Source organism: Notolepis coatsorum (assembly GCF_963971535.1).
Source record: "Notolepis coatsorum genome assembly, chromosome: 10".
NCBI lineage: Eukaryota > Metazoa > Chordata > Actinopteri > Aulopiformes > Paralepididae > Notolepis > Notolepis coatsorum.
Window position 1 is genome coordinate 5819478 of NC_140174.1, and position 18438 is coordinate 5837915.

At 42.0% G+C, this 18438-nt stretch overlaps 1 protein-coding gene across 1 annotated transcript in view; it reads left to right on the top strand.

The window, feature by feature from the left end:
* rsph10b (radial spoke head 10 homolog B) overlaps positions 1-18062 on the top strand; it is a gene marked incomplete at its 3' end in the record, with an annotated part of 34995 nt that extends 16933 nt beyond the window's left edge. The window contains exons 12-17 of the mRNA XM_084322324.1: positions 2060-2167; positions 2678-2836; positions 7223-7282; positions 7558-7654; positions 13032-13430; positions 17821-18062. Coding sequence (XP_084178450.1) covers positions 2060-2167; positions 2678-2836; positions 7223-7282; positions 7558-7654; positions 13032-13430; positions 17821-18062 — 1065 coding nt within the window. The remainder of the gene's footprint in view (positions 1-2059; positions 2168-2677; positions 2837-7222; positions 7283-7557; positions 7655-13031; positions 13431-17820) is intronic.
* Positions 18063-18438: the final 376 nt, after the last annotated feature.

The following is an 18438-nucleotide window of genomic DNA, read 5'->3' on the forward strand; positions in this document are numbered from 1 at the left end:
GAGTCCCCTCCGGTGCTCGAGGTAGCAGCCGTCGCATCTTTTCACCTGCACAGCGCGATCTTTCAGCGTCAGGGGTCTGCGTGTTTGGAGGGACGCCGCCCCCGTCGCTTCCTGATTCTACTGCGCAGGCACACCAACCGACCTGTAGGAGTCGCTGTCCACAACGTCCAATCCCCACCCATCAGTTTCCCACCCCCTAATACTGCCAAATGTATTAGTATGAACGACCAGCCAAACTGAAAGCAATGTGGAGCGCTGGGCTCGAACCCAGCGTCTCCAGCATTGGTGGTGAGCGCCTTGCCCACTGCACCACCTAGCCGCCCTTTGATGAGAGAATTATTGATGCAATGCAAAAATTTGCCATGGTGACTTCCGACTGAAAGTTAGTGGTGGAAGAAGTACACAGTTTCTTTACTTAAGTAAAAGTAGAAATACCCAGATGAGTACTCGGGTAAAAGTAAAAGTCCTCCATTCGAATTGTACATTGGAGGTGGTTGGGTGGGTGGGTGGGGTGGGGGGGTAACTGTACATTTGATTATCGACTAAACCTTACTTGGTCCCAAGAAGAGGGTCTCGTGTATTACTGGGTTAGGACATTTACTGTACATTGGAGGGGGTTGGGTTGGGTTAGGACATTTACAGGGGCCAGTTTCGAATAGCAGTCTCCCGTAGGTGCTCTTTGAGAGTGGTTTTGAAAGTGGGTAGTGATTCACATTCCTTTACAGCTGTGGGTAGGGCGTTCCACATTGTTGTGGCATAATTGCGAAACGTGTTTAGTCCCTTGTTTGAGCCGAATCTGGGTTTAACATGATTTGTGGAGCTCCCTCTGGTGTTGTGGTCATGGTATTCACTGACCTTTGGGAAGTATTCAAGCCTCAAACCATTGACCTCTAAAGTTAAGTTGTGTTAAAGTGGTATGTGGTCCAGTTATGCTGCTCTGATTAAAGGTTATGTTAAAGTGGTATGTGGTCCAGTTATGCTGCTCTGATTAAAGGTTATGTTAAAGTGGTATGTGGTCCAGTTATGCTGCTCTGATTAAAGGTCATGTTAAAGTGGTATGTGGTCCAGTTATGCTGCTCTGATTAAAGGTCATGTTAAAGTGGTATGTGGTCCAGTTATGCTGCTCTGATGAAAGGTCATGTTAAAGTGGTGTGTGGTCCAGTTATGTTGCTCTGATTAAAGGTTATGTTAAAGTGGTACGTGGTCCAGTTATGCTGCTCTGATTAAAGGTTATGTTAAAGTGGTATGTGGTCCAGTTATGCTGCTCTGATTAAAGGTCATGTTAAAGTGGTATGTGGTCCAGTTATGCTGCTCTGATTAAAGGTCATGTTAAAGTGGTATGTGGTCCAGTTATGCTGCTCTGATGAAAGGTCATGTTAAAGTGGTGTGTGGTCCAGTTATGTTGCTCTGATTAAAGGTTATGTTAAAGTGGTACGTGGTCCAGTTATGCTGCTCTGATTAAAGGTTATGTTAAAGTGGTATGTGGTCCAGTTATGCTGCTCTGATGAAAGGTGATGTTAAAGTGGTATGTGGTCCAGTTATGCTGCTCTGATTACGTCCCCTTGAAGTTGACAGGCTTCAAATGTGAAAGTATATAATCTTCATACATTTTTGCCATGTTTTCTATGCAAAATCTTTTTCTTCAAAGTAACTAGTAACTGCTGGGTTCAGATAAATGTAGCGGAGTAAAAAAGTACAACATTTCCTTTGAAATGTAGTGGAGTAAAGGTATAAAGTTCCCTAAAATGAAAATACTCACATAAAGTACAAGTAGCTGAAAATTGTACTTAAGTACTTGCGTAAAAAGTTACTTTCCACCCATGCTGAACGTGATAGACTGTGTCATGTTTGTCTGTAATTGAGAGCAAACACCATGGTGTTGTACTAGAGACTGCTTTGACTGCTCATTATGTTTCTAAGCAAAGCAAACGTTCATTAAATACATGAGAGAGAGAGAAAACAAGTTGACCCATGGAAAGAATCTAGAGCAATACGTGATGATCCCTATTATTCTTCAGTCGTCGTAATATTGTTTATGTGTCGCTCCAACCCCCACCAGGATCTTGGTATTTTTGACGCTACGCTGACCAAGTTGAAACTATTGGAAATCATCACTGCAGAGAACCCTGGTCCCAGCGACCTGTTCTACTGCAACCTGGACCTGGAGGTCAGATCAGTCATTTATTTACCACCTATACACATCTATAGCACCGGTGTAGCGTTATGTCTGAGGACAAGAACGGGAGATAACACACACACACACACACACACATCTTAAGAACTCTTGCACACAAACACACACTATACGCACTACGCAGGACACTTTCTGTAAATAATTGACTATTTTATTTTAATCTTACCTCATTTTATATTTGATCTTGCTACTACTACTTATTATTACAATTCTTGTATTCATTGTTGTTTCTTAATTGTGCACCGTTGAGTCTGAGCTCGAAACACAAAGACGTCATCACCTGCAATGCCCCTGTATTGGTGTGTTTTTGACAAATAAAGAACTTGAACTATCCATCCATTTACTCACTCACTCACTCTGCCATTCATATGGGGCGACAGTGGCTCAGGAGGTGGAGCAGTCGTCTGGTAATACTAAGGTTCCCGGCTCCTCCCAGCAGCGTGTGTAGAACCCCTAACATCCCGTCCATCTTTTCCTGTTTAGATGAGCTTCCTGGAGTTCTTGGAGGCGCTGTTGGGCTGTGCTGAGGTGAGGGGTCAACAGGCTGTTGGGACCGGTCAGGAGCCAGAGGTCAAGACGGGTTCACCAACGGAGGAAGCTACAGAGAGCCCCTTGCAGTCCACAACGGGACCCGTCCAGTCGGTGAGACCCTCTCCTGTCTGTCCCCCCCGTCCCCGTCCCCTTCACCTGCCTCTGACATCCCTCTCTGTAGAGGTCCCGATTATTCTTATTTTCCTTCCCCTATTATATACCTTTCCCTAGATATAAGATAATCCTTGAACCCTTTCACTACCACACTACAAAGGCTTAACGCTTTCACTACCACTATAGAAGGTTACCCCTTTCACTAGCATTAACCCTCTAGTGTGGTAGCGAAAGGTTAACCTTCTGTAGTGTGGTGGTGAAAGGTTAACCTTCTGTAGTGTGGTGGTGAAAGGTTAACCGTCTGTAGTGTGGTGGTGAAAGGTTAACCTTCTGTAGTGTGGTGGTGAAAGGTTAACCGTCTGTAGTGTGGTGGTGAAAGGTTAACCGTCTGTAGTGTGGTGGTGAAAGGTTAACCTTCTGTAGTGTGGTGGTGAAAGGTTAACCTTATTTTTTTTTATCTACTTTTTCTCCAATTTTCTATTTTTCTCCCATCCCAATTTTGTATCGTCCAATTCGACCCTCCCCTGTCTCGAACGCTGTTAGGCCTTGCCTCCCACAAGCCGGCTGTAATGTGGACGAAGCCATACATTGCACGTGTCCCCTCCGGTACACGAGGTAGCAGCCGTCGCATCTTTTCACCTGCACAGCGCGATCTTTCAGCGTCGGGGGTCTGCGTTTGGAGGGCAAGCCGCCCCCGTCGCTTCCTGATTCTACTGCGCAGGCGCACCAACCGACCTGTAGGAGTCGCTGTCCACAACGTCCGATCCCCACCCCCTAATACTGCCAAATGTATTAGTATGAACGACCAGCCAAGCTGATAGCAATGTGGAGAGCTGGGCTCGAACCCAGTCGCATAGAGGGTAGGGTCTATGTCGGGATATATATTAGAGAGCCTGTCTTAAAAAATTAAAGTAAAAAAAATAAAATTTAGACCAATGCAGTCGGTGTACAATTTTAAATTGGATAACCGCATGTTTAAGACAAATGGAAGAGGAGAAAATCCCCTGTATTATCTTGTCCCATGTGACCTCTGTGATTGGTTCACCTAAGTCAGTCTCCCATCTGCCCCTGAGGAGATCTAAAGGTGTCGAGTTGCTTCTATTAAGTAGTTCATAAATTCAGCTTATAGCCTGTTTCTGGATCAGTTTACAGTTCAAGATTGAGTCTAAAAGGGAGGCAGGAGGACACACTGGGTAGCAGTCCGAGTTCGAAGTTACGAAGCTCCGGAGTTGCAAGTATCTATAGAAGTGTGACCTAGGGATCTTGTATTTCTGTACTAGCTGTTCAAAGGAGGCAAAGTTGCCGTCTATATAGAGGTCAGACAGCGTAATCACTCCACTCCCAACCCAACTGTCAAAGGCCTTATCCATCGTTGATGGGACAAACATGTGATTTCTTGTGATCGGAGCAGCCAGTGATAGTTCCCTGAGGGAGAAGGTTCTTCTAAATTGGTTCCACACTTTTATCGAGTGGATGACAACTGGGTTCGAGGTAAAGCTAGATATGGGCTGTGTGAACGGGAGCTTAGCACATAACAAGGCAGATAGGGAGGTGGATTTAACCGACGCTCTCTCCAGTACTGTCCACCAGGGGGCTGTGTCCTCCCCCTTTACCCAGTATAATAACAATCTTATGTTTGCTGCCCAGTGTAGTAGTAAATAAAGTTTGGAAGCACCATCCCACCCATTACGCGGGGTCTCTGCAGCATATCTTTTGATCCGGGCGGTTTTTTGTTCCAGATAAAGGAAGATATCTGGTTGTTTATCTTGGAGAAGAATGTTTTGGTCAGAAAGACTGGAAGACTCTGAAATACATATAGAAATGTCGGCAATACATTCATCTTTATTGTGTTGATTCTCCCACCCAGGGATAGCGACAGGGGGTCCCAACGTTCAATATCTCTCGCCAGGTTAGCCTGTAAAGGTTGATAATTAGCCATATATAGGTCCTTATGTTCATGCGTGATCCATATCCCGAGGTACTTGAACTTTTTAGGGCTAATTTTTAACGGGAATGTGCTCAGAGGTATCCGATCCGCCGAGGTGCCGACAGGCATCAGTTCGCTTTTTTGAATGTTGATTTTGTATCCGGATATTTTGCCAAAGTCCGCAAGTAGGGTCATCAACCGAGGAAGACTCGTTTGGGGTTGTGATATATACAACAACATGTCGTCCGCGTAGAGCGAGACTTTATGCTCCGAGCCCGCACGCATGATCCCCTTGATATCGGTGTATATAACACACAAATATCCGAGTATCTCCCCTTTCTGATCGAAAAGGTTGATAGTGATGTGCAGAGCAAACAGCATCTCAAGAATCCTTTATTCTTCTTTTCTAAAGAATGCTAGCATTGTGTGTGCCAAAGGTAGCCTACCCGACCTCACCCGCTGCTGCGTGTACAATGTTCTTTCTGACGTAGCTCATTGCTTCACTTGCAGCGATGAACTCTTTATCTTTTCCCTTGTGCGTGATGCGAAGTCGGGCTGGAAAAAGAATGCCGTACCGGGTGTCCTCACGACCGCGTAGTAGCTTCCTTACCTCCGTAAACGCAGCACTGGCTTTCGCGACGTTTGATTGATTGATTGATTGATTGATTGATTGATTGAAAACTTTATTAACAGATTGCAGAATGGGTACAATACAGTACAGCTCAATACACACAATTGTTAAGGGGATGCAGACCAGAGAAAGACTTTCGTCTTGTTTACATCAGGGTCCCCCATTTTCAATTCATCAGGACATATATGACATACATGACATACAGATAGACAGTACTGCTACATCTATACATTTATGACATACCAGATTTGCAAATACAGTACTGTTTGTGATACTAAAAGAGTCAAGAAAAGGGAGTATATACATTTGACGTAGAAACTGTACATTGGAGGAGGTTGGGTGGGGTTGTGTGGGGGGGGTTGGGTACATTGGGATATTGACAACCATACTGGGTAATTTACATTGGAGGTGGTTACGTTTGTGGCATAGTCGGGGAAGATTGCAATAGTCATTCCGTTGATCTGTATTGGAGCCTGGGCGCGCGCCCGGCTCAAAGCCTCGACACAGTCCTGGTAGTAGTGGAGTTTAGCCACGATAGCACGAGGCTTCCCGTCCGTCCTCTTCGGCCCCAGTGTTCTGTGCGAGCGGTCTACCAGCACTTCATTATCCATTTGTAGCACGTCTCTCAGTAGCTTTGAGACCGACGCAGTGGAACTCGAGCCATCCGTCTCAGCCACCCCAATTATCCTCACGTTGCACCTCCGCATTCTACCTTCCATGTCCTCACACTTCCCTCTGAGACCTGCCACCTCTGATTTTAAGTCTTCGACTGTGGTTTGTAGCGTTACCACCTCGTCCGACCACCTCGAGAGAGACCACCCTCCACGTCTTTAACGGTAGCCTCCATTTTGTTCATATCCACGCGCAGTGCCGCTACACAGCTTCGCATTTCCTCATTCATCACTTTCAAATCATTTCTGATAAGGTCGAACTCTTTGGAAAGTGCACCTTTCAATTCCGATTGTATTATCTCCGCGAGTTCCGATTTCAGCGCGAGGAGAATCTCCGCCTTTAAGGCTGTGGTATCCACGCCGGCAGGGGCGGACCTTCCTACAGGCGATATAGGCGGTCGCCTAATAATTTTTTTTTTTATTTTAATTTTTTTAATTTTTTTTATCTGTGCAGTTTTGGCACCCCCTATATATCGGCAACCATTATTTTTACATAAAAATAATTCTAACATAAGGGAAAATGAGCCAAAAATCTAAAACGGTCGGTCGGTCTGAGCCTCAGCTTTAGGTGTTCACAGTCAGAACATGCTAGAGCGCTGTGCATTGATGGGTATCGGTCAAGTGTTTATAGAATTGAGCGTTGAGGAAAGAAAGACTAACGTTAGAGAACTATGAAGAGGCAAAAGCCATAAAAAAAATTAAATAAAAAATTACAAAAAAAAAAGTGGTGCAGTGGTGAATCTCGCCTAGGGCGCCAAATGTGCTAGGTCCGCCCCTGCACGCCGGACATCTTTGACGGTGTGGACGGTGGTGGCTCGAAACTGGAAGTCAAGGCTTTTTCAGGCCTTCTTGGAGTCGAGACGTATTTGTATTTGCGTAGGTTTGATGCCATCTGTCCGTGTAAACAATGACCATTGGTTTGAACAAATGTACCCTGAGTAAGATTCACTAAGTTTTGTAAATCCGTAAGCTTATTAAATTAAGATAAAATAAAAATAAGTAGAGGCTCGACGGGAGCGAGAACAAACAGCGTGTTACTCCATTGCTCGCCTAGCCACCAGTGTCAAGCATTTCTAATGGAAATCAAATCATTCAGCCCTGGCATAAAGATAAAGGGTGAAACTGTGGCTCTCAAGGGATTGTCTTGATTTCAGGCTGCAGCTCCAGTGGAATCCCCCGTCTCTCCTGACGTCTCCAGCCCCAAGTCACCAGAGGTTGGTCACATATAGAAACACTGGTGGTATGGTAAACTGTCCCAACACTGCTGAAACATGCCATGTCTTTGTTGTTAAATCATTTACTTTATTTCCTCCTCCATTCCTATTTTTATATTCTATTGTGCTTCTATGTTCATTTAGTTTATATTCCATTTAATTTTTTTATTCTGCCATAATTGTCTGTCCGTCAATGTCGCACCGAAAACAAACCAAATCAAATTCCTTGTATGTGAAAACTACTTGGCAATAAAGACCTTTCTGATTCTGCTCAGATGGTAAAGTCCAGCGATGCCTTGCCCTCCTCTCCCGAGGACACCGAGACCAAACAGAGTGGCCAGGCTACTGCTAACTCCAGCTTTCAGACAGAAAGTACGTCTTCCTCTCTCCCTTCTTCTGATGCACTCAAATAACCAACCTCTTATATTATTACAAGAGGCGGTTATGAATTGCGTTATGCTTGATAATGTTGCGGTAGATCCTCTCAATATTAAAACGATTTCCCAGAGAAGGGCGGCGACTCTGCCGTCCAGATGCCAGACACTGAGAGGAGAGAGCATATATAGACCACAGCATATAAAAACGGACTACACATTTTTCACCTGAATGTAAACAGCATAAAGCATAAGCTGGATGAAATAAGAAACCTGTTTATGAGTGGTAAGGTAGACTTAATATGCTTTACTGAAACTAAACTGGATCCATCTGTAACATACCCTGAAATAGAGTTAGAGAACTATACTATAGTCCGTAATGACAGAAACCAGTATGGAGGTGGTGTTTGTATGTACATACATAAGGACACCAAATTCATTACCCGTACTGACCTTCATCATGAGACAATTGAAACCGTATGGGTGGACATTTTATTTGAAAGGGCAAAATCTGTTCTAGTTGGCACAATATACAGACCGCCAGATCAAACTGGCTTTTATGATACTCTGGATGTGTGCTTAGCTGGAGCTGAGGATGCGGAAAAAATTCTTATTGGGGATTGGAACACGGATATGCAACAAAAAGATGCACCCGTCTTCAAATCCTTCAATAGGTTTTGTGATCTGCACGGCCTCAGCCAACTAATCACCCAACCCACAAGGATATGTGAATCAACTCAGACTACCATTGACCTCATACTGACCTCTGACAAGTCCAAGATCTCCAATAAAGGGGTTATAGCATGTGGGTTAAGTGATCATATGATATTCTGTACCCGCAAAAAGCTAAAACTAAAGGCTGGCTGTCACAAAACAGTCACATCTAGAGACCTCAAAACCTACTCTAGCGAGGCCTTTAACCTTGAACTGGAGAGTCTGGACTGGTCAGATGAACTCAATGGTACACTGGTTGAAGAAACTTGGCTTGGCTTCAAAACCAAATTTTCATCAATACTAAACAACATGGCCCCCCTAAGAACCACCAGGGTAAAAAATCGCGCTGAGCCATGGATGCACACTGAAATACTGGCCGCTATGAAAGCCAGAGACAAAAAATGCTCTGAGTTTCGTAAAAGCCAGTCAAAGCTTACCAAAAGCACGAGCAGTGAACTCCAAGACCACGTGACTGAACTCAAACTAGAAAGAAACAGACTAAGAAATGACGTAAACTCCATGATCAAAACTGCTAAAAAAAATTTCATCAATGACAAAACAGAGGAAAACAAAAATAAACCACGTGAACTTTGGAAATTACTCAACAATCAACTAGGCTGCAGTAAAAAACTTAAAACCAGGTTCTCAAACATAAACATAAAGACGGACAACACGCTCATCACAGACAAGCTGGATGTAGCCAATTACTTAAACACTTTCTTCACAAAAATAGCCACAACACTGGTAAACAAACTACCCTCCCACTCAGGGCAGTATGGGGTAGAACACATAGTAGCATACTACAAGAACCTAGGCGTCCACAAAGACGACTTCAAACTGGAAATGGTAACTACAGATGAGGTACTCAAAAAACTGAGCGCCCTCCAACCAAACAAGGCCACTGGCCATGACAACATCCCCTCCAAATTCCTCAGAGACTCAGCAGCAGCCATCACCCCAGTCATCACACACATAATAAACCTCTCCATAAAACAGGGACACGTCCCCAAGGACTTCAAAATTGCGAGAGTAACACCCCTGCACAAAAAGGGCAGCAAATTAGACCCGGGTAACTACCGCCCTGTTTCTATCCTTACATCCATCTCGAAAGTCATGGAAAAAATAGTATACGAACAGATCGAAAAGTACCTCGCGGAAAAAAATCTAATCTACAAATTCCAATCTGGCTTCAGAACATCCCACTCCACGGACACATGCCTTCTCTTTTTTTTTTTTTTACTTTGGCCATTCCCCTGGCTCTTTTATGTGTTTATCACATTTATTCTGGTCAAGGATGACCGACAGAAACAGGCTGAAAGGGTTCAGATGGGGGGGAAGACACTCTGGGAAAGGCACGGCTGCAGTCCGGGATTCGAACTCGCTAAACCCCAGATCCGTGACGAGCACGGTTGTCCACGGCGCCGAAATAGCGCTCGCGGTACGTGGTGAGCTACTGGAGCTCCCCTGACACATGCCTTCTCTACTTGAACGACCACATCAAACAAGAGGTGGACGCGGGGAAATACTGCGGCATGGTCATGCTGGACCTACAAAAGGCCTTCGACACTGTCAATCACACCATTCTGATTGACAAGCTAAAATTACCTTCAATAATTGAGCCATTGAACCACGTTTTTTCACTCTCCCTGGAAACAGGTGTTGTTCCAGGAGACTTGAAAGTGGCAAAAGTTATACCTCTGTTTAAATCTGGTGACTCATCCTTATTTTCCAATTACCGTCCGATTTCGTTATTACCGTCCATATCTAAAATATTGGAGAAGCTGGTTTATACCAGAATTTTGAAACATCTTAATGACAATAATATATTATATGAACATCAATATGGTTTCAGACAAAAACACTCTACGTACATGGCTCTCTTACAGTTTATAGATAGAATCACAGATGCACTAGACAATAAGCAATTTTCAATTGGCATATTTCTGGATCTATCCAAAGCATTTGATACTGTGGACCATAAAATACTTATATCAAAGCTTCAGAGGTATGGTTTGGCTGGCGACATGATTAAATGGCTCAGTGACTATCTTTATAATAGGGAACAGTTTGTTTCCATAAATGGCGATGACTCTGACAGGGCAAAGCTAGTCTGTGGGGTTCCTCAGGGCTCTATACTTGGCCCCCTTTTATTTTTGATTTATATAAATGATTTTGCTTGGGTATCTCCTAGAGTATTCTCGATCTTGTTTGCTGATGACACCAACATTATAATGTCACATGAGAATTTTGCAGTATTAATTAGGGAAGCAAATGATGGTTTATCTTGTGTCTCAGATTGGTTCCAGACTAATAAGCTATCGTTAAATGTAGAAAAATCAAATTTTATTGTATTTTGTAATAAAGGTAAAAGTTATTCGAAAAAGGAGGCAAAGATATTGATCAGTAACACCGAAATCAAACAAGTAACTTCAACAAAGTTTTTAGGGATCCTAGTTGATGATAAACTAAATTGGAAAAAACACATTGATCATGTTTGTAAAAAAGCAATGAAGTCAGTAGGTATAATTAGGAAGGTGTGTTCATTGATAAATAGAAGTTGTTTTTTAATCCTGTATTATAGTCTTATCTTTCCTTACATATCTTATTGTAACATAATTTGGGCTAGCACTCATTCATCTCATCTTCAAAAAATTATTTTACTTCAAAAAAGATTTGTTAGACTGGCAACCCTCTCAGATCGATTTGAACCATCTGCTCCTCTTTTCAAGAAACTAAACATTCTGACTGTGTCTGAGGTTAATTCTTTACAGATATGTATATTTGTGTACAAATGCATTCATGATCACAATCTACCAAATGGTTTTAATAGTTTTTTTTCTTTTAATTCAGATGTCCATTCATATGCTACACGTCAGTCCAGGGACCTGCATATACCTTATTGTGGTACTTCACTTAGGCAGTTCTCAGTGAGGTATAGAGGGTCCAATCTTTGGAATGCAGCTGATCCTATGCTGAGGAAATCTCCATCTCTGCTTATTTTTAAAGCAAACTACAAAGAAATTCTCATCCAAAAGTAGTAGATAGATAACAGGTCATACATGTAGGTATGCATTTGGTTATGTGGGTGGGTAGGTTTATAGGCAGGTGGGTGGGTTGTTATATATTATTATGTACACAGTATATCCATGTATGTACTGTGTGTATGTATGTTTGTATTAACACAAATCTTTTAATGTATTCTGGTATTTTATAATATGCATATTCTTGTATTTTTGTATGTTTGATTTTATAAAACGGGGGACGTTCTTGATAAGCCTCTAGGCTTCTAACTTCTCCTTCACAATCGTTATAACTTATTATGTATTGTTTTTACTTCTGTTTAACTGTGTTAATAAACAAACAAACAAACAAACAAACAAAGTTACAGGTTGAAAAAGCCCTCAGCTCGGAACTAGGCAAAATCTGCATATGGCTCGCCGACAACAATTACACATGTGCTCATTACACATGGGCAAAACAGAGTCCATTCTCTTCAGTTCAAATAACAAACTCAGCAAGACCGACGGCTTCTCGGTTGCAGTGGGTGACAATATTATCACAAGGAAAGATGAAATTACCTACCTGGGTTCCATCCTAGAGGCTAATCTTTCCTGTGACAAAATGGCATCCAATGTAATAAAAAAAAGTCAACCAACGAACGCGATTCTTGTACCGGATCTCCTCTCTGGTAAACAAGAATACCCTGAAGACTCTAGCAGGAGCACTCATTCAAGGGTACTACGACTATGCTTTCACCTCATGGTACCAAAGCACCTCAAAGGCACTAAAAAACAAATTACAAACATCTCAAAACAAGCTAGTCAGACTACTGCTTGACCTAACTCCTAGAACCCACCTCACCCCTGCCCACTTTGACAACCTAGGATGGCTTAGAGTAGACGACAGAGTACAGCAACTTGCAATGGGCCTGGTCTACAAGATACACTACGCGACCAAGGTACCCATGTACATGTCAAAATACTTCCCAAAGGTCAGTGAATACCACGATCACAACACCAGAGGGAGCTCCACAAATCATGTAAAACCCAGATTCGGCTCAAACAAGGGACTAAACACGTTTCGCAATTATGCCACATCAATGTGGAACGCCCTACCTAAAGCTGTAAAGGAATGTGAATCACTACCCACTTTCAAAAACACTCTCAAAAAACACCTACGTGAGACTGCAATTCGAAACTGGCCCCTACAAATGTCCTAACCTAGTTGTACAGTAAATTACCAAGTAAGGCTTTGTCAGTATTCCAATGTACAGTGTAAAATGTGTGTGTGTCCCCTACCCAACCCCCCCCCCCCCCACCTCCAATGTACAGCCCTCACCCAACCCCACCCCACCCACCCAACCTCCTCCAATGTACAGTTTCTACACCAAATGTATATACACTCTTTTTCTGCACACTTTTGTATCACAAACAGTACTGTATTTGCAAATCTGATATGTCATAAATGTATAGATGTAGCAGTACTGTCTATCTGTATGTCATGTATGTCATATATGTTATGATGAATTGAAAATGGGGGACCCTGATGTAAACAAGACGAAAGTCTTTCTCTGGTCTGCATCTCCTTAACAATTGTATGTATTGAGCTGTACTGTACTGTACCCATTCTGCAATCTGTTAATAAACTTTTCAATCAATCAGAGGACGAGTCCCTTCAGGAGCAGCAGCCCGGTCCCGCTACTGAGAGGAGAGAGGACGAGTCCCTTCAGGAGCAGCCCGGTCCCGGTCCCGCTACTGAGAGAGAGGACGAGCCCCTTCAGGAGCAGCAGCCCGGTCCCGCTACTGAGAGGAGAGAGGACGAGCCCCTTCAGGAGCAGCCCGGTCCCGCGACTGAGAGGAGAGAGGAAGAGTCCCTTCAGGAGCAGCAGCCCGGTGCCGCTACTGAGAGGAGAGAGGAGGAGCCCCTTCAGGAGCAGCCCGGTCCTGGTCCCGCTACTGAGAGGAGAGAGGACGAGCCCATTCAGGAGCAGCCCGGTGCCGCTACTGTGAGCGACCAGTTAGCGCCGGAGGCTAAACTGGCTAGCAACCCTTCCAATACAGGTGGGTGCTCACTACTGTTAGATCCTGATCAATCTGGCCAGTATCACGTCTTCTTGTGTTATCCTCTCTCCATCCAATTCCTCTGCGTTGTGTAATTTTAATGGTCCTGACGTCTCATATACTGGCTGATATACAATCCTTATCTCTCCCCGTTAGTACGATCCGCAAACCATAATAATTCTCCACCTTCGTAAGAATTCGACACTTTGACACAGCGTAATACCTTATAAGGAGAAGAGTTGTTTATTGATATAAACAGAAGCCTCAGCCCAGATGTTATCCGATTGTATTTTCATTGCTATATCGTCTCTGCTGTTATTCAGTCCAATAGTGGTCAGGCCTGGTCGTTAGCCTGAACCCTCCTCGTGTTAGCCGAAGCTAATGATGATGTGTCATTCTTCCTCCCCCCCCCCCCCCCCCCCCTCAATGAGAGGAGAGAGTGTCTTCTGTGTGATCTCAGTCCTAGTCGCTCTTGGTCTGCCTTACACCCGGAAACACCGTTCGACTTATAGATCTTCGTCGTAGCAACGACGGCCCCGCCTTCTGGTTGTCATGCGACGTGCTGTCATGACAACTGCTAATAACCTTTCACACCATTAAAACGTCATTAAGATGAACCTCTCTCCGCCCTGCTATGCTCTGGGCCCACACTCGCTCTTATCAATGTGTTCTTACAAGGAATGTCAACATTCGGCTGGCTGCTAAACATTCTGCTGGCTACTGCCTCTGAACCGCTTCTTCTATCACCGTCTTTTAAGCCAAGCACATTTCGACCTCTCTGGATCAGGGGCGTTTTTAGGGTTAGAAAACATTGGGGGCTTCAGCCTGGGGGGTGGAGGGGGGCTCCCCCCCCCCCTTTTTTTTCTTTTTTTACACACAGAAATACGCAATTTTAGAGTAATTAGAGATGAATACTGAAGAACTCGAATCATTAGAGGTTCTCAAAGTGAGGTCCATGTCCATGAGAGGGATCTGGGCAGTTCCCATAGAAAATTCAAAGTTAACAGGACCAAATCATCAGTTTCTTATTTATTTATTTAACCTTTATTTTGCCAGATAAAACATTGATCTGGTCCAAGAGGCCCCAACAGGAGTACAAATATACATATATACACATATATATACATATATATAATATATATACATATACTGTACATACATACACACATATATACCAATAACAAAATAAAAACAGTTAAGAATCATACACATAAGCAAATAAACAAACAAACAAACATTATGCACAGCCTATGTACAAAAGAAATAAACAGTTCATCTCTAGTCTTTACAGTTTTCTTCAATTGCATAAACACTCAAATCAAAAGTATTACACAATTATCAAAACCTTACACTCAAGGAGCAAAACGTAGGCCCAGATTTGCACCCCTATAAGCACAATGTCAGCCTCACACTTTTTGCAAAACAATACACACAGTGATTTGCAAAACACTAAACACACTTCCATTACATTAGACACAGAATGTCAAATTACCACACATATGAGCCAATTGGTTAAACACAGCCATCAGATGCACAAACACCATTGCTTAATTGTAGATACACCAATCAGGTTTAAGCACTATAAAAATGCAGCAGGTGAGTTCACCTGTCTTCAACCAAAATGGAAAGAGAGTGAAGTACTGTACACAGAGAACGTGAAAATATACAATACATTCACCAAACACTACACAAGACAACCAATGATGCAGACTGATGAAAATATACATTTTCTCCCATTTTCCCAAATCAGTCAACATGTCAACATGGAGAATCACAACAAAAAATTATCTTGCCAGATCCATAGGCAAAGAGATAATGTCTAGTATTTTCTGTACTCTATTTACATTTTTTCAAAATTGTTTTTGTTTTACTGTAATTTTAACCTGTACTGGATACAGTATTTTATGTTTGTCTGATATTTGCTGAGCTTACAGTGTTATGCACATAGTAGCATGAAAACTGGGACATGTTTTGTTGTGATTCTCCATGTTGAAATGTTGACTGATTTGGTTATATGGAGAGAACATTTATATTTTCATCAGTCTGCATCATTGATTTGGGTATATGGAGAGAAAATGTTTTTTTTAGCAGTCTGCATCATTGATTTGGGTATATGTAGATAAATAAATTATATTTTCATCAGTCTACTCTACAGCATTGGTCTTGTGTAGTGTTTGGTGAATTTATTGTATATTTGCACATTCTCTGCGTACTTCACTTACAGTACTCTAATCACTGAGAAGTAGAATTGCTAAATGTGTTTTAGGTTAAGCACAGCAGTGTGTGTAACTGGTTCAAACAGAATTGAGTCATATGAAACGTGTGTTTCATATGGTAACAAAATGTAGCTTTTATAAATTAGTGTATGGTTTTGACAAGTGTTTAATTTAGCAAAGGATCTGAGGTGTTCTGATAATTGTGTGTGTGGTTGTGCTAATTGTGTGTTTTGAAACACCGGGGCCCCGTTTTCAAAATCATGCTTAAGCAATCGAAAAAAAACTATTGTGTGTTTCATTATAATTATGTTTCAGTCTTCTCATAAAAAAAATATTCGATTTTTGGGTATTTTCCTGCCTTTGGTCCGCTTTGCATTCACATCTCAAATGAACCGTAGCAGGGTTCACTTGCAAGAGTGAAAGAGCTTTCACACCACCCCAAACCAACCGGACTATCCGAGGAAATGAACCAGGGTTCGATTAAAGCATGTCTTTGTCAGTGGACACTGGACATGGGTATGGATGGCTCCAGGTGCTGCTGTGTTAAAGTGCACATCTTCAAGTCCACAAATCGGTGAATGAAAGAATGATAGGATCAAATGAAAACTACTTACTAAAAATGGGTTAAAAGTACTAAAAACCAAAAAAAAATACCAAACACTAACAAACATTCAGCACAGTCAATGGGAATGCTGACATAAAAAAAAAAGTTAAAAAAAAAGTGATTTTTTTTTTTTTTTTTAAAGGTCCGGGGCTAGGAGAAAAACATCCGGGGCTAAAGCCCCGGAAGCCCAGGGCTAACGACGCCACTGCTCTGGATGCTCCGCTCTCATCTTCCCCCAATCTATACATCACATACATTGAAAACACCCAAATCCTTCACTACTCTACTTTCATTACCACTGTCAAACAATATAGATTTGAGCGACAAGACATAAATATTAGTGGTGGGACTCGATTAAAAAAAAGATATATATATATTTTTTTACTTTTATTTATAGCATTTTCAGCTTTTTTTCTGGCCACGCAGGACCGATAGAGGGAGAACGGGAGGAGAGGTAGGGAAGACATGCGGCAAATGGTCGCCGGGACTGGGAAACGAACCCGGGACGACCGTTTCGCGACTCAGCGCGCTATGTGGTGTGCTACTGGAGCGCCCCTCGATTAAAAATCTTAATCGAATTAATTCGAGACTTTATAGTTAATTAATCGAAATTAAGCACATTTTAATCGCATATCAATATTTGATGCGAAAAGCAAAGATGTTCAATTCAAATTAATTTTGGTATACGAGTGAATCAATGAATATACATTATACATACGTTTATGCAGCAAAATCCTGTATTAGCTACTACACAGACCAACAGATGAATGCAATTTTTAACAAAGTGCAGCAATTTTAGGAATAATATATATAGAGCAAACTAAAGGACCTTTTGTAAACTCAAGCACTTTCAAGGTAAAAGTAAAACGCAGTACTTTCAAGTTTTTTTGAGTTTTTTTTATCATTGGGAAAAAAACTCTTGATTGATCTCAATTTCTCTTATTAAAATTGTTATGAACAAACCAGACTATTATATTATTATACTTTATACTTATAGCACATGCATGAGTCTGGTCTCCTTTGAAAGGTAACACTTACACAATAAAGAAAAATCATCATGTGATTAAATGCATACATTCTTTTTACTTTTTATTCTGTAGTTAATCAATTAATGCGATAAAGTCCCAGTCCTAATAAATATATATTGTTGTTTTTTAGGGTAAATTGCTTTTTTGTTGACAGCAATTACATGGCAATGAGTAGAATGTAGAAAAAGATCACGAGAACGGAAGTTATTAAAGATTTGTATGTCATTTGTGACCAGAATGCACATATATTTCTATTTTGGTTTTATTCTATTATATTTTACATTGGTTTGTATTTTGACAGTTATGGCATAATGGACACGTGTAGATCACCCATTTACATTCTGACACATCAGCAGATGTAGATATGATCAGTTTTATGACAAATACATGTGTATATCATATTTAAACTTTAAACATATTGACAAGACAACATGGAGAGTTCTTTATTCAAAGTATGCAACAAAAAAGGGGGATAGAATTTTCTTAATTCAAAGTGAAGAATACTCCCTACTGTATACAATAGTATTGCGTGTTCTCTCCAGGGCCCATGGAGGAGGGCGGAGCAGCAAAGGGGGTGCAAGATGAAGAGGCAGGGGACGCCCTGGAAAGTGATCTGGACCTGAGGATCCAGAGGACCCACCACTTCTTCAGCCAGCTCTTCTTCCCAGCCTGCGAGCACAGCCAGCTGCTGGGCAGGGAGGTGGAGGAGGAGAGGCTGCCAGGAGGCCCAGAGACACAGCAAACTGCCATAAGTTCTACAATTCAGGGCCCAGAACTGACTTAATGGGTCAATAATAAACCAATGGATTTGGATCAACGTTGAGTTTTAATTTTTTTTTAAATCATTAAATTAAATCATTTGCTGAATGTTCTGGCTAGTTTGTTTATATTGATATTTGTAAACCAAAGTACCTGGATTCCAGATAGTATATTTTCCATCTACTGAAATGTATGAATAAACCACACACCGATTGGGCCTTTTATTCTAATGCAAGACTGGGCCTTTTATTCTAATGCAAGACAGTCGTCTTATTTCTGCCAAGTATGCCAACTGAGTTTTGTATGTGAATAGCCTGTTGCAATTCATTCTAATTCCTCCCTGATGCACCTACACAAAACAACGGCACATAATTTATTTTATGTAGTGCTGCTATATAATC